Below are 16893 nucleotides of genomic sequence, written 5' to 3' on the forward strand. Positions count from 1 at the left end.
CATAACTAACCGTCCTCCACCCATGACTTCTCTTACCCTCCATACACAAGTTCTGGTCATTTCACTCATTTCTACAACTTGTACACACAGCTGTGGCTTCTCTCCAGGACTCTGCCTACTGCCCCGTCTACATTTCTTCCTGAACACATTGTTCTCATCTCAGACCCTGATGCCCTCCAGTAAGACTGCTTAGTTTTCTCCAAGTAAGTAACATGTACTTCATTCAGGGTCATGATGGACCAAACTGAGAGTGTATTAATTAGATAAGGAGGTTTTCCTCCAGGTAGATGTAGCCCCAAGCGAGAGCTCATAGTTTGGCAAGTGAAGCATGAGCTGAATTTCAGACCTTTCCTGTGCCTTTGCTGAGTAGCCTTGCACAGCACACAACTGTGTGAGTGTAAATGGTGGCCCTGAATTTATTGCAAGGAGTAACATTACTTTTGGAAATTGAAAATCACATTATTTTTATTGTTTTCCAAATAGCTCCAGAGTTCAGGTTGCCAGGTAAAAGGTTTCAAGGAAAGTGTGCCATAACTATTCTTACTAAATGATACTTGATATTTATTCAACTATATCAATTAAGGATGCATCACCTTTGATTTGTTTTCATCTCAGTGTATTTTCTTATTTTTTAAAAGATATTCTATTGATTTATTTAAGAAAGAAAGAGTGAGCATGAGAGAGCACAAGTAGGGGAAGGAGCAGAGAGAGAAGTAGACTCCCCACTGAGTAGGGAGTCCTACGTGGGCTTGATCCCAGGACCCAGGGGTCATGATCTGAGCAGGAGACAGACTTAACTGACTGAGCCACTGGGGCACCCTTCGGTGTATTTTTTTATAGAAAGAGTATTTACTAAATGTGAGTTATGACAATGAATTATGGCTGATCTAAATCTTAAATAATTAGCATTGAATGCACTGATCATTTGAAAAAAATAAACCAGAAGTGTAGAGGCTCACATTAACTTAGGAAGGTAGTAGAGTCTCCTGTAGTTATTATTTAAACTAAGTTCAAATATGACCTACCCAAAAGGAAGAAGATGGAATAAAATGTTTCTGGAGCCATTCTTTCTACCTGCTGTCTTATAGCATTCCTCTATTTTAATCTCCACATGGTCCAATAAATACATTCCGTATTTAAAACATAGTATCAATTAAATATGACTGGAGATATTTAGAGAGAAAATAAATTTAGCTGATTAAGAATTTTGATTAGCATATTAAAATTATCAAACAAAGGAATCCATAAAAACGTATATGTGAAATTATATACACTTACATTACTTGAGAAAATTTATAAATAAAATATTTTGAAGTTTGAAACATTTCAAAGTAAGTCAATTTTATTTCAGTGAAGAATAGTATTTCTAACTAAAACTGCTCACTATCTTTAGAAAAAAATCACACACACAAATATGCACTAAATATTTGTTTTAGATAGAGTATCCCATACTATAATCACATCTAACAGTAATAATCACTTTTCGTGGATTTCTTAATTTTAAAATTGAACTACTTAACCTAAATTTCTATATGATTTGAGGCCTTTATTCTATTGGATGTTTATCTAGAAGATGAGGTCCTATTATAAGGGTTGTATGACTTCATGGCTGTCTTAGTGTGAGTGTTCATGTGAGAGGGTTTTTAATGTAGATGCTTACATGTGCATAAATGGACTTTAATAATAACACAAATGCCATACACTCTTCTAAATGTTTCACTAAGTCATGTATTAAGTCAAGCCAACCATTTTTATTTTATGTTAAAAAACTGAAAGGAAAACAGACAATTTGCTCAAAGTCATATAGTTTGTAAGTGACCAGTATTTAAACACAGGTGTCTGCCCGTGTAGACCATTCCCTTAACCCTACTCAATGTATTCCATATGCTCCCTTTAAAAACAGACCCTATGGCAGCCCGGGTGGCTCAGTGGTTTAGCACCGCCTTCAGTCCAGGACCTGATCCTGGAGACCCGGGATCGAGACCCATGTCGGGCTCCCTGCATGGAGCCTGCTTCTTCCTCTGCCTGTGTCCATGCCTCTCTCTCTCTCTCTCTCTCTCTCTCTGTCTCTCAAGAATAAATAAATAAAAATCTTTAAAAAATATAAATAAATAAATAAAAACAGACCCTAAAAGTTGGCATTTTCAGTTGTTTCAGTCATTTCATAATTAAATGCATATAAAATTATCTTTAAATCTGAATTATTAATTGTAGGCATTTATTTTTCTTAATTTTATTTACTTATTGGCGGGGAGGAGGTGGCAAGGAGGAGCAGAGAGAGAGGGAAAGGGACAAACAGATTCCATGCTCAGCATGGAATCCAATCTCAGGACCCTGAGGTCATGACCTGAGCCCAGACCAAGAATCCGCCACTTAACTGACTGAGCCACTCAGGTGTCCCAATTGTAGACATTTATTCAATAAAAATTTAGTGTGCATTTTCTCTATAACATCACATTATAAAGAAATTGAGATACAAAAATGAGTAAGTTTAGGGACTGATAACAGCTTCAACATATGTAAATCAAAGTTGGAATAATTATTCATGAAAGGCTATGTCCCATACACCTTTATTCAGACAGAATTAAAAGCAATATATTTGATGAAAATAAAGCATGAAGTTGTTCACAGAAACAAATTCTTCGATTAATTTCAGTGGGAAAAAATTTTAAGCTAAAATTAAATGTTGAGATGATGTTATACCGTTTCAATATACAAATCACCATGTAAAAAAGGAAATATGGGTAATAATAAAATAAATAAGCTCTTATACTATGTATATAAGTATATATTTATATAGTGTTAAGTATATATAGGTATAAGCTATATGGAGTACAATGGAGTCTTTCAATTAACCACTTACTTAATAAAATACAAAAAAAATTAAAATGTTAAGATTTTTATAATCATTTTCTTTATCATATAACCACTACATAAAATATAGATAATGGGGAATGATACTATTTTTTCAGATCTAAAATGATTTATTCAGGATAGAATACATTACTAGTTTAATATGATAGTTCTATTATGTATTGAACAAAAGAAATATTTTTCTATACACACACACATACACACATGCACACACACAGACACATGCTTTTCAAATTTATCGGAGAATGTACATGTCCTCCCCTTGCCCCCAAGTGAGACTATATGGATCTGGAAAAGCCTGGACTGGAACACAAACATGAAATATGGGAATTGCTAAAGTGTTAGGTTAGAAGGAGCTTAGTATATAATTAAAAACATATGAACATAAAGTTAAATATTGTCCCAAAATATACTATTTTATTTGGGATTAATTCCTTACAAGACACACACAGCTTGATTCTTGTACATTTTAGCAAAATATTGTGAAATGGCAGTGACAATGTCAGAACAGCAACAACAAAAAAGCAAAAGGGGATTTGTTGGAAAAAGGCAATGTGACATCTTCCACTTCTTTCAAGTGCATTTGAAAAAATACAAATGGAAGCCACACGCCTTCATGTGCAGTTGTCTGATGGTATTTGCTTGTGGTTTTCTCTTACATTTTTTTCTCACTGAGTAATACAGAATTACAACATACATGCCGCATTAGTCCTCCAAATTCCTAAGGGAATTATATTTCCTTTATACTCACATGCGACTCCAAAGGGGAGTTACGAGGAGGGCTTAAAATTCTGAAAATTTTATGCAAAAGAAATGCCCTTGGTACAGAAGGGGTATCTTTCACTTAATACAGTGGTTCCACTATCCCCTTAACCTTTATTAAACATACTGATGGAGTTATTGGGAGCGAATAAAAGGCCATTGTATCTCCATAATGCACATAAGATGAACTGCTGAGAAGTATTTTTTTAAAACTAGTTTCTACAATTTCTACTAAAGTATTTATTAGTAGGAGAATATTATTGTTTAAGAAATGTGGCATTAAACACAATCACCATAAACTAGTTTCCATAACTGTCTTGATTATTAAGAATCAAAGATAAGCCTTGAACCCTATAAATAAATGGCTAAAAACTAAAATAATACATCATAAGAATGGCCCTGGATTAAGGCTATCTGTTTATTTGACCAAATATTAAATATCAATATATATAAACTACTATATTGAAAGGAAACAAAGATATCCAAACTCTCCAAACCAAGTGGAAGTGAGATATTAAAATTGACAAATGTTCAGTAAAATACCAGAGCTTAGAAACATCAGAGACCTGTTTTATTTTTTATTTTATTTTTTATTTTTTTAAAAGATTTTATTTATTTATTCATGACAGACACAGAGAGAGAGGCAGAGACACAGGCAGAGCAAGAAGCAGGCTCCATGCAGGGAGCCTGATGTAGGACTTGATCCCAGGTCTCCAGGATCATGCCCTGGGCTGAAGGCGGCGCTAAACCGCTGAGCCACCAGAGCTGCCCAGAGACCTGTTTTAAATGGCATTATTGATGACACATGGTAATATGACAGGACATTTAGAATCATGAAGATAAATTGATAATTTTAGAAAAGTGATAGTTTTCTTTCTCCTTCAGCTCCTTTTTCCTTACCTTTACATATACTATTCATAACAGCATTTGTTGAACATCTACTATTTACCAGGTACTAAGTAAAATGTTATGGAGGATACTAAAGATGAGAGAAAGCATAACTCTGCCCTTGGAGACCATAAAAGCTAGCAATCAAGAGAGAAGGGATGTGTATAAATGACTATAACACAAGAGAAGGAGGAAAAAGTACAATAGAGGGAGGAAATTAATATTTATTGAGTGCCTGCCATGTTATAAGCACTGCATTAAGAGTCATACATATATTATCTTATTTTAATCCTCACACTATCTGTTGAGATAAGAAATTATCATCTCTGCCTTACAGATGGGGAAAATGAGATTCAGAGGACTGGGTAACTTGCCCAAGGTCACAGAGCTTGTAAATGAAAAACTAAGATCTGACTTACAATCTCTCTGATTTCATTATCTATGCCCCTCTCTACGGTAAAGTAGTATAAAAATCTGTCCACATAAAGTGCTGTGGTGATTTAGCAAGAGTGCAGCTATCTTGATTGAAGAAGAGATACTTAGGTAAGTATGAAAGGTAACCATATCTGGATGTGTGAAACCAGTATACCTAGGGGCAAAGAGGGAAACGGTTCTGAGAAAAGAACAATCGAAGAAAAGACAAATGAAGAGAAACAGATTTGAAGAGAAAAAAAAGTACAGGGCTGTATCTGATTTGGATGAAGCATTGTGTTCAGAGCATTAACGAAAAATTAGAGGGAGATAGGGCTAGAAAAATAGGCCAAATCAAAAGATTTAAATGTCAGGCAAATAATTAGATTTTGTTGGCCTCTAAATGATAATCATATTGAAATTTAAAGTTTAGGGGTCAGAAGAATGACACAATCAGAACCATGAGAAAAAAACTTTACCCAGGAGACATATATGGGATGATACTGGCTGATGCTATGCTCCATCCTAACTCTCAGTATCTCTGTCATACAGACAGGAAGAAGCTAAATGTTCACTTTCCTGACTCACCTCCCTTGCAGCCATGACCGGCCAGGCAGACAACAGTCATATCCTTACAGCTTGCAGAATGGCAATGGGGAAATCAGAATCAAGAGAAACAAAAATGTGGAATTGTCAGGCAGGCAGTAAGCTAGAGGGATTTCACTGTTCTGTGGTTGCATCCAGCATAAGCACCACAACTCTCAAGCCTGGTAGTAGACAGGAAAGGAAAAGGAGGACTTGGCATGAAGAGTCATGTGGACAGGAAATGTGGGCATGGGGAGCCAGGACTCAACTATCAGAAGAGGGGTGTCTGAATGTGGGCAGAAACTCAATTCTTAGAACTAAGGCATGGCACCAGGACCACACTTAGAGCAATGGGTCACCTACATATTTTTTTTTCACCTACATTTTGGAAAAGTTTCCTTAAATGCCTTACATTTAAGGTCCCCATGATACCTAGGGATTCCCCAATGTGCAGGTGCAGGGCAGGACTGGCAGGTGGGGTTGCACTCATCCTCAGAATGGCAGGTCTTCCAGAATTGACAGAACTTTAATGCTCTCCTTGACTACTAATATTAAAAGAACTGCCAAAAGAACAGAGACTGGGTCGGTCTTGTTCACCACAACTTCACAGCCTTATTGCTGTGCCTTGTACATAGTAGCTAAACAAAAACTTTATGGTACTGACTTCAACTGTGCTAATATGAATATGAATTAATGAACAAACAGGGTGACTTTCATTTCAATAGATTAATTTTACTCCACCCTTCCCAAATAATTCTCATTGACCTCTAGTTTGAAATACACTCACCTAATTTCCTTTCCTCCTTTCTTCCCTTACTTGCTCTCTCATCCCTAATTTTTTCTTCTTCCCAGCCATTTTTTCCTTAGTTTCTGCAACATTATTTACTCTATCCCATTCTTTTTCCTCTCCGAGGATTTGATTTCCTTTAATACAGTGGATTCACAGCAGCATCCTCTCCATTCATTTCCCTGCCTCTTTTCTTATCTTAACCACAGCTGCTAGAATTGCCTTTTTTCCCTTCTTAATACCCTTTCACCATCTCATTTCCCTTGCCAAGAACCATTTGCTCACCCAATTAGGGAAATGCAAAGACTCACCTCTTTTTCCTAAGGCCCATTTTTGTATTCAGTTTCATACTATCACTGCAGTCATTTAGCCTTGCAGTCTTCACAATTTCTTAACAATCTAGGTTAAATCCACCTAAGCCATCTTCAGCTTTCAGAAGATGACCAGAAGAAATCCCTGAGTAACAGACATTTTCCCTCTTTACTATCAGTCTACAAAATAAAACTTTATTAACCTAGAAGTCCTTACCAAAGAAAATGTGATATCGAAGAAGCAGAATCGAGCCTTTCCCTCTCTAAAGAAGAGTTTTGCACTGAATAATACTGTGAATAAGATGACGTGGGAATGTTCAACCTATGCGAGAACACTACTGACATAAACATTTGCACATGAATAACAAGTTGCCAATTATAATTCTGTCCAAGTACTTTAGTAAACTTTAAAGGATGTATAATCTCTAAACATTGACAATTCTTTTTTTTTTTTTTGGAATTTAGCTGTTTGGAAATCTGATTGTATCTTCCCACAGGAATCCTAATAAAATATGGTTTATGTTCCCAGCTCAATCCACAAAAGCCTATTCCTAATGCACCAAAAATTTTTCTTATTGTACAATCTAAACAGTATCAGTAATACTGTCTTAATGGAAAATCTGTAAACTTGGATTTTGGATTTTAGAAATGCATCTCTCACAATGCTACCCACTCAGTGGAAGTATGGATTTTCAGTGGACTAAGTAGTCCAGCTAAGGAGTTATCTCTGGGTGACATAGTTACGACTCAGGGAGCAGGTGAGAAACTTGGTTTGAGGACTAGTAAAGGGAATTTGTTTGGAGAAATGTTGGTTAGGTAGCAAACTTTGTTCTTCCTTTTTTTTCCTTAACTAGTTGCAAAAAGAGATGAGAAGAGAGGGTAATAGAAAATTTTGTAATATTCATGCTCTTCCCTTTTCCCACAGTTAACAATATGTGCTAAGAAGCCATAGCCCCAATATGGGATAAGGGAGGAGCAGGATAAGCAGGGAAGAAATGTGGCACATTAGTCGCATTGAAATATATATATATTTATATAAATATATATTTCAATAAATAAATATATATAAATATATATTTATCTCACAAAATATATATATATCTCACAAAAAATTAGTAATGAAGAATTTTAGCTAAGAAATATTATAAAATTAGGGAATTTAAAGAAGTAGATATTTTAAGAAAAAAGTGGATGTCATTTTAAGTCACCAAAAAGATGAAGGAAAAAAAGGGAAGACATACCCCCAATTATAAGTTTCTGTACACTATATATACACTGTATGTGAATAGAATCATTTTTAGTAAGCCAAAAAACAGAACATGAACATTTTCAGAGAAATTTAATCAAAGAAAACTTTCAACCATTTAAAAACTCATAAAAATTTCCTAATTTAGGTATTAAATGTACAATCCTTGCTTATTTGCTGTATGTACTTTATACATATGTGTTAAATAGATTTAATGTATAGTTTATATAAATTTACTCAAGGAAAAAGTGGATTCACGGTAATATGGTAATGTATGATATAATTGTATAAAATACTATAACTCTGCTGCACATATTGATAAACACATTCACATTTCTCAGTGTTCATATTTTTAGATACATAAAATTTATTCTTGGAGGTAAAGGCCTATTTAATTTCTAATTTTTACAGAAGAAATTTCCCAAAAGTAGATCAGCGGCTAGGAAAGTAATACATTATAGTAGGTGGTAGGGAAAATAAAAATACAGATGGAAAGGAGCCTTTATATCAAAATACATCTATACTTCATAAAAATCTCAGTGCATAATTAATAATCATTAAGCACTAAATGAAAAACCCCATTAAGAATTATTTAATTTAAAATCTAAAATTGGAAGTTTCCTTTGAAAAAAGTTATGATGATGATGTAGAGTTCAGGCATAGGTCAGAGTTTTCCTTTGGGGGCATACCAACAAAACTCTCTGCCTACCTTTCGTGCCTGAGAAAGACAATGTGAGTTATTTCCTAGCCTTGCATTTCCCCTCATGCCTATTCTTCCTGAATCCATGGCTTATCCTTTTGCTGCGACAAGAGGGAGACACTTTGAACAAAATGATCATGGGATTTGAGTGTCCACTAAAGTCAAACAGATAGCCAAGATGAAGGAAAGCCAGAGCAGGTCACCATTTTAAAATGCCAATTCTATCCTCCTTGAAAGCTTACAAAATTTTCAAGTACAGGCAGTTAGACAGACATTACTTTTTTAAGTGTCATGATATATTTTCAGATCTTGGTGACAGTAATCTGTGACATTCTGCCCACTCTTGGCTTCCTATGCTGGTTCGTCATCTTTCTTCTGCCCGTGAACTGTGGCTACAAACCAAGATTCATGAACATATTCTTCTTACAGTTATTTTCTTTAACATCTCATTAACTAATATGCTTTCAATGCTCTCTTTTTGTCCAATTCTCTAAGTCCTTACATCCATATCTGAATTTTCCCCTCTTTGTTTTGTCTATAAGGACTCTTGCACTTGGACGTCATCACAGATCTAGGTGCCAACCCTCATCCCTGCCTCCCTCCAAGGCAGTGTGAATACAGGTCCCACACTTCCCTACATCCCTATGGCTTCCTGCATTCCTCTAGCAGCTGGAGCACACTGGACCTCCTGGGGCAGGCCAGAAGTGTGGAGGAGTTAACACCCAGCCACAATTCTCAATAATGAAGGAAGGAAAATTAGTGGATAAATAGATCCATTTCCCCGCCTTTCAGTGGGCAATTCTGAGACAAGCTCTCTAAGTCTCTCACCACTTCCTCAGGAATACATCTGTTTTCTGGCCATCTTGCCTTTCCTGTATCATTTCCTCACTCCCTCACAATGTTTCCTGGGATTGTCACCCAAAGAAATTACTTATACCCAAATCCTTATCTAAAAGACTGCTTTAAAAAAAATAAAAAATAAATAAAAAATAAATAAAAGACTGCTTTAGGGTAGGCAGAGGTGATCCAGGCTAAGACAGAGGTCCTATTAATACTTAAAATATGTTACAGATTATAATAATCACAGAACCAGCATTCCAACTTCATTTATCTTGTCATCTCTCCTTTTAGTCTTCTCTTGAGAGCTGAGTGCTACAGGGGTAGGAGGTTTTTACAGACATATTTGACTTCTGCCTCTGTTTTATTGTGTCACTCCAGATGAGTCATGTATCTCTTCTGATTCTGAGTGTGTGTGTGTGTGTGCATGTGTGTGTGTGTGTTATGTGTGTGTATAAAATAGTGCTTTCCAGGGCTGTTGTAAGCATTAAGTAAAATATAGCATGCAAAGCACCTTTTACTTTGACTTCATCTCATAATATAGCAGTTCCAAATTTAGGAAACAAGCTACAATTTTCTTTTGCAGGTTTTTTTTTCCCCTCTGATAATTGAGCCAACTTAGAAAATAAGAATGGAAATCACAAATAATAAGAGTATCCTCTGATATGAATATAAATTAATTATACATCAAACATTTTCTCATGAACATGCTATGGAAAGGACTGTTCTACTGAAGTATATAGTGCTTTTTTGTTTTGTTAGATAGCCTTAGCCCCTGAGCTCATAAAAACTATAAGTAATATTCTCATGATCTAGTATAAGAATTAGCTCCCAATAAACAATTTGAACATTGACTAGCAAAAATATCATGGAAATTGTTTATTTACAAAATAATCTAGGGCATAAATAGCATTTGGTATATCAAGGGGAAAGAGGAACTCAATAAATAGCTATGTTATTTACAGGTATTATGGTGTTAAAGCTAAAACATTAATAATGGCTTTCCCTTCTCCATTGTTTCCTACAGACCACAATCAGTATTAGTATCGAGCTTGTTGTTTTTTACTGACTCTTCATTTCTGACAACTTTCTTCTTTTGTACTTTCATCTTCCTACGCATTCGTCCCCTTTCTAAAATTTCCTCATTTTCTTCAATATGATTTATAGTTCTGAAGATTTTTCAGTTGACTGCATTCACATTTAATTATAAATCATGTCATCAGCAGTTGGTTTATATTGAAAATATAGATCAAATTCAATATCTGTCTGTAATGAATCAAAAGTAGCTGGTATGATCACCGTCTAAATAATTAGAGTCTGTGTGGATTTACAGCAACATTATTAGAACATGATTAATCAGTACCTAATGCAAACCAGTTCATACCCATATCTACTTAGTCATTTTATCTTATATTAAAGTCCTGTGGCACTGTTTCAGATCAGTTAAGAGTTTTACTTTGTATGATAGTACATTGTTAAACTTGCCATCTGGCCCAACAGCTGATGTGGCTCACACAACCCTGGAGAGGCCCCAGAGCTTTACTCCTGGGAAATATTTAGTCTACTGTGTGGTGTCATGATTACCGGTTCATAGCTTTTCTATAGTCTTTGAAAAGAATTGCAGAAAAATCTCCACACTGAGTAAATTCTAAATTGAAATCAATTTGTTAGGAAAGAATTCACTTACCTGAGGACCAGGTTGACCCTGAAATTGAAAAGAAAAAAGGAAAACAATTACAGAATTGTCATTGTAAGTGAATAAGTGAATACTTTCACTAGCAAAACTAGTTCTGAAAATCTTTACAAAATGTACCTAACTACTGACAAATTTTACTCTGTGGTTTTAAAAAATATCATATTTTTATTCTATGATACTTATCTAAAATCTTGCTATTATGGTCTATTATATGTCAACTCCAAAATGACTCAAGGGCTTTTAGTATGCTCTAGGGTTAAACTGGAGAAAAAGAAGGTAAAAGGTGAACTACATTATTGTAATGAATGGATTACTTAAATAGAAGGCCTTTTAGCACAGACTATTACTATGAGCTACATATCAAAGAGCACAATGACAAGAAAAAAAGAGGCAGATATTTTTACTTTTAGAATTCCCTGAGTCTTTGGATTTCTCATTGTTTCAATAATACTTTAAGTCAATTTTAAAAATTAACACCTGTCTTTTGCTCTGTACAATCCAACCAAAGGGCATTTAAAAAGAATATGAGAGGTCTTGGGCTCAATTAAAGTGCATCATAATTCCCTATTCAGTCAATAGATCATGGAAACCACTGGACAACCTAATTCAGTTTGAATGTCACTTTGTTGTTTAAGCTGAGAAAAATTCCAAAGCAGCAGAACTGTAAATGCTTCTTAAGGAAAATCACCTGTAAATAAAAGTATTGATTACATATTACCTTCTTAAAACCTCTAATTGAGTTTCATATAAGATGAGATGAAATAAAAAGTGTACACCAAGTTAGGGAATCTTTAAAAATAAATTAATAATGTACAATCTTATTGTACCAGCTGTATGTCACTGGGTATCAATACAGAAAAGCACAGAACTAGTACAACTCCCAGAGAATACTCTCCTTCTCCCTCCTTCTCTCCCTCCCTCTTTCTCTCTTTCCTTCTTTCTCAGCCTCTCTCCAGGCTTACAACTTCTCTAGGTAATTGTTTTCTAACTAACCAGGAATAGAACAGATGATTTTTAAGAGTTTTGTCTGAAAATATCTTAAGCCAGATTTTATCTAATCAAACCAGCAAAGGAAGCAAAACCAGTTACTGTGGATGTTTTTCACACCACTTGTATACTCTAGTAGTGAAGAGGGAGAAATGAATAACATTAATTCCTTTCCAAGTACCCAGGCACTTTTGGACATGTTAGTCCGTTTATTCCTTATGACTGCTCTGCATTTTGCAAATGAAGAAACTGAGGCTCATAGAAATCAACTAACACACAGCCTAGAGGTGGAAAAGCCAGATTTTAAACCCAAATCTGATCCCAATGTTCGAGCATTTTCCACCGGGTCATTCTGCCTTTCACTGAAGTTTAAATTTGCAGTTGTACGCAGACTTACTCAGATCAACAATGGTATCGGAGCAGCCTTCAGCTGAGTGGATGCTCTAAACTTCCCTATGGCCCCTGGATTGCAAGCAACAGTGTGAATCTCTGCTTGGAGATGTAGACCTAGGACCAGCAGCCACCCAGCCTATTAAGTGATATCTATACACAAACCAGGTCAGCTAAGCTTCTTGAGGGTAACATACAATCCTAAAATCAGGGCTAAACATGGGGAACCTACAAAGGTAGAGCTCTCCACCTACATGTAAATGCAGATCTTCCCAGATCCATGTAATGGACAAGATTACAATACATGCTCATTCCCACTGACACTCTGTCTCTCTCTGGATGCTTTAAACTCTGTCCTTTCTGAAGTTTCAAACTAAACTCAGAAATATGAACATGCATCTTTTAAAGAAACTCAGAATACATTACATCTTTTATAAGTTTTCTTGGTGAAACCCAAAGGTAGGATTGTCTAAAATCAGAAATACTTATTACCAAAGAATAGAGTTAAGCATCATTGCTGAGATCTTTTTATTCCTACAATTGTTCTGCAGATCACAGCTTTCCTGTCTATCTTTAAAATGTGGTATCTCTACCATTACACTGAACAAATGATTTTAGTGCAATGTCTGTGTACATTTGTATGTTATTCTAGACAAATATACATTATGTTCTGGATTTATGTTAGTGGTAGTGAAAACAAACAATAAACGACAGTAAAATTAAAAAGTTGACTTTTATGTAGGCATTAACAATTATATAGTACCAGGAAACTCAGACTACTATAATGTGTGACATGAATTTCAAATATCTGTGGTGTGCATGATTGTGTGTGTGTGTAGGGTGGGGAACATGAAAAGGAGATATGAAAGGGGGTTGATAGAGAGGCTTCTCCCCCAAATTATGCATATAACATGACAAATTTGATAACTGTCCCTAAAACATGTATTACACAATGCAAACCTTACACAAGATTCCAGGACTGCTTATGCCAAGTCTTCTTAGTGTGATGTAACAGATATTCCCTAGCAGACACCTAGAATACCTGAAAGGAAACAGTCTAATGGCTGTAGTCTTGTAGTCATCGCAATAGAGCTATCTGGATAAATGAGGAAAGTGATCAGAGGACCTATTTCAGTGGGTGTGGCAGTGTCAGCTTCCTCTATAGCAGTGCCAGCTCCTATATGGGAACATATAAGGAGACTGGACAAAAGCCCAAAAGTGAAGAGCATCTCAGAAACTTCCTGGTGATGGAGGACACCGGACATGAAGACATCTTCATAGACAAATAACCAAAAGAAATATCTTGGGATTTCTTTAAATGCTTCTGAGTAGTTCATTGAGAAATCCAAGTATTGTCCTTCATACGTGGGTATCTTTCTAGTCTATTCTAATTTACAGGTAGTGAACATTATTAGTAGTCAACTGTGAAAGTCAAATTTTTTTGGTTTTCTAAAATACACCTTTAATGAATAGTTACAAAATGTGACTAAAGCTTATAAAATACAACTTAAGTTGAATTTTTAAAAGTGGAGTTCCTGAAAAGGACGTTTTTCCTAAGCAAATCACCAAATGGTTTCTAGAAATAAAAACTCAAATTGGCTATAGTCAAGAGCCATTCCAAGGGTTAAATCACAGAAATACTGAGGTTTGAAAAGTAGATATAAAGGTGGAGAATGCTCAATGCTGTGAGTCACTGATTTACTGTATGTCAACAGCTCGATGCAATGCCCTCCAGGCAGCTAAGGCACCAGCGTGAAGAAAACGAAACAGCAGGAGGAGTGACTTTAAAAAGTGGTAATCAGAACAGCATGGTGGAAAACAATCAGCCAGTAGCTGAGGCTTGACAGAAAAGTGTTCAAAGCGAGCTGAAAGTTTTGTGGGGCAAATAAACCACAATGGAGCATGATAAATGAGATGACATATCACTTGAGTATGTATTGTTACTTTAGGCAATTAAAGAGCAATATTAACCATTCCTGGTGAGGCTGTTATCACAATTATGGCTGCCAGAAAGTGCTACCATCCCTCTCTAAATCAACAAAGTCATTTAGATTTCTGACTGAGGCAATTAGTTTCACTACATGCTATTTTTTTATGGATGGTAAATCTGTGTCACTCCCTTTCAGATGGGAAAAATGCCGTTTTTCCATTAACACATGCACAGCTAAGCACACAATTTTGCACTTTTAAAGTACAATCTTACTTTGAAATACTAATTAGAATAACAGACCCACATACATCTTTACTGTGATAAATTTTGAAATAAACATACTCTCATTAACAAAAGCTTGAGGAAGTATTAGTATTGTTCATGCAACTCTAGAAGGTGCTACATCTGCTTCAAGGTAATTAGAAAGAAATTACTTCAATAACTTAGAAACTCATCCTTAACAATCCCAAGCTTGCTACTACTATGTTCAGTACTCTCAGATGCAGGTTCATTTCATTCTTTTGAATTGAAAGAAAATAATTCAAAATCACAATTTCTATGTCTTGTATTTTGGAACCCTTACTGTCTCAAAGATCATTGGAAGATGATTACTGTAATTTCACCATCTCTTGCAAAAATCTTAAATCCACACAGTTGGATGTCAAGTTTATTTTTCTTTTCAGGTGAAAACAGCATCTAAATTGGGCATCCAGGGAAAGCTTTAGAATGACATCAGAGGAACTCTGAGTGGCAACAGGATTGTCCTGGTGGCAGGATGTTTTGAGGACCAATAGATCCTAGCATAAAGCCATCTCAATGGAATTCCTCAACCTTGTAAGAATTGCAGTCTGACCTAGAGTCTGTGTCACTAAGTGGAACAGCTATACTCTACACCTGCAGTACCAGGGCTTTGCCCATCCTCACCATACAGTGAATTTGTTTACATTTCATCCCCAGTATCCCAATGCCCAAGTCATAAAGTACTTCAGTGACAATTCTTAAATTGTTAAAAGGTGAGAATAATTGACAAGTCCAAAGATGGTTTACAGTATCTTTAAAGAACTGTAAGTCTACTATTCTTACACGACTGGATTATATTTTCAAAATGCATTTCTCAATCCAATAGCCCCTAAAGAGTTTTCTTGGCTTCTGTTCACTGCAGAATATACACATCTCTGTCAAAAAAGTCTTTCCACCCAACGGAATCTTATTCAGATAATAGAAATGGAAGTGAGGCAGGAACCTGTGGAGGCTTCAGAAGAGCATGTACGAACCTATACGTAGGCCACCAAACAAAAGGCATGAAAGTTTGATCTCGAAGAGAAATTACTTCCTAGTTTGAGTAAGCCTCCATATCCAATTAATATGAGAATATTATATCCAATTACTTTGTAAATTATAAAATGCTATATAAATACAGCATGACAATCTATAGTAGTTTATAAAACTAATACCAACAATTCATTCCACTAATTCAAATTTCAATAAAAAGTGTCTGTTAATTTTAAAAACAAATTAACATGCAAATGATATACTACAGAGAAAAGCAATTGAAGAAATAAAGCATTATGGATTATGTGTATTAATTAAAAAATGACTTTGCAAAGATTGCATAATCTCTCAATGTCTGTAAGCTGCTCATGCTTCCAAGGACTTACATGCTTGACTGAAATAAATATTATTCATAATTTATATTGCCTGTCATGTTGTCCTCCAGGATAGATATTAATAATTCTTATGTTAGCCAGTCACATAATACTACTTAGAGTATTTCAATTTAAGGTTTTCTTTTAAAAATTATTTAATCACTGGTGGGTTTAATTCTGGGAAAGAAAAGCCATATTCTACTCTAGAGACAAAAAATAGCTATAGTCTCAAACCTGGTGGGTATATCTTTTCTAAAATTTGAGAGAAAGAGTAAGAGCAAACATGGAGATAGTTTTGTTGGACTCAATATAAGGAAAACAAAAAATGATTCAGAATGAACAATTTCAGGGTGCCTGGCTGGTTCAGTTGTTTTTTTTTTTTTTTTTTTTGCTGGTTCAGTTGTTAAGCGTCTGACTCAGGTCATGATCTCATGGGTCATGAGATCAAGCCCCATGTTGGGCTCTGCACTTAGTAGGAAGTCTGCTTAAGATTCTCTCCATCTGTCCCTCTCCCTACTTGTGTAGATGCATGTGTGCACTCTCAAATAAATAAATAAATAAATAAATAAATAAATAAATAAATAAATAACTCTTTTTAAAAAAATGATAGATTTCTTCCATGATATTTGCCTTTCATAATTAAATAATATAACTTACTTAAAGATTTATTCTTATATACAAATTAATGACTCCTCACAATAATTTAAAAACAGTATATTTTCTAATAAAATATCATATTTATCTTTTCTTAAGATTAAATTGTTCATAATAAGAACATAGAAAAGTAAAGAATTTTATTATGTGTATGTTTTGTCATTAAAAATTTCACACACAGGACACCTG

General features: G+C 35.1%; 1 protein-coding gene across 1 annotated transcript in view; it reads right to left on the minus strand.

The window, feature by feature from the left end:
* The window catches only part of COL25A1 (collagen type XXV alpha 1 chain), a 445201-nt gene that overhangs the window by 171240 nt on the left and 257068 nt on the right, over positions 1-16893 (minus strand). The window contains exon 5 of the mRNA XM_035709664.2: positions 11089-11106. Within this exon, the coding sequence (XP_035565557.1) occupies positions 11089-11106 (18 nt within the window). The remainder of the gene's footprint in view (positions 1-11088; positions 11107-16893) is intronic.

This window comes from Canis lupus, chromosome 32 (assembly GCF_003254725.2).
Source record: "Canis lupus dingo isolate Sandy chromosome 32, ASM325472v2, whole genome shotgun sequence".
NCBI lineage: Eukaryota > Metazoa > Chordata > Mammalia > Carnivora > Canidae > Canis > Canis lupus.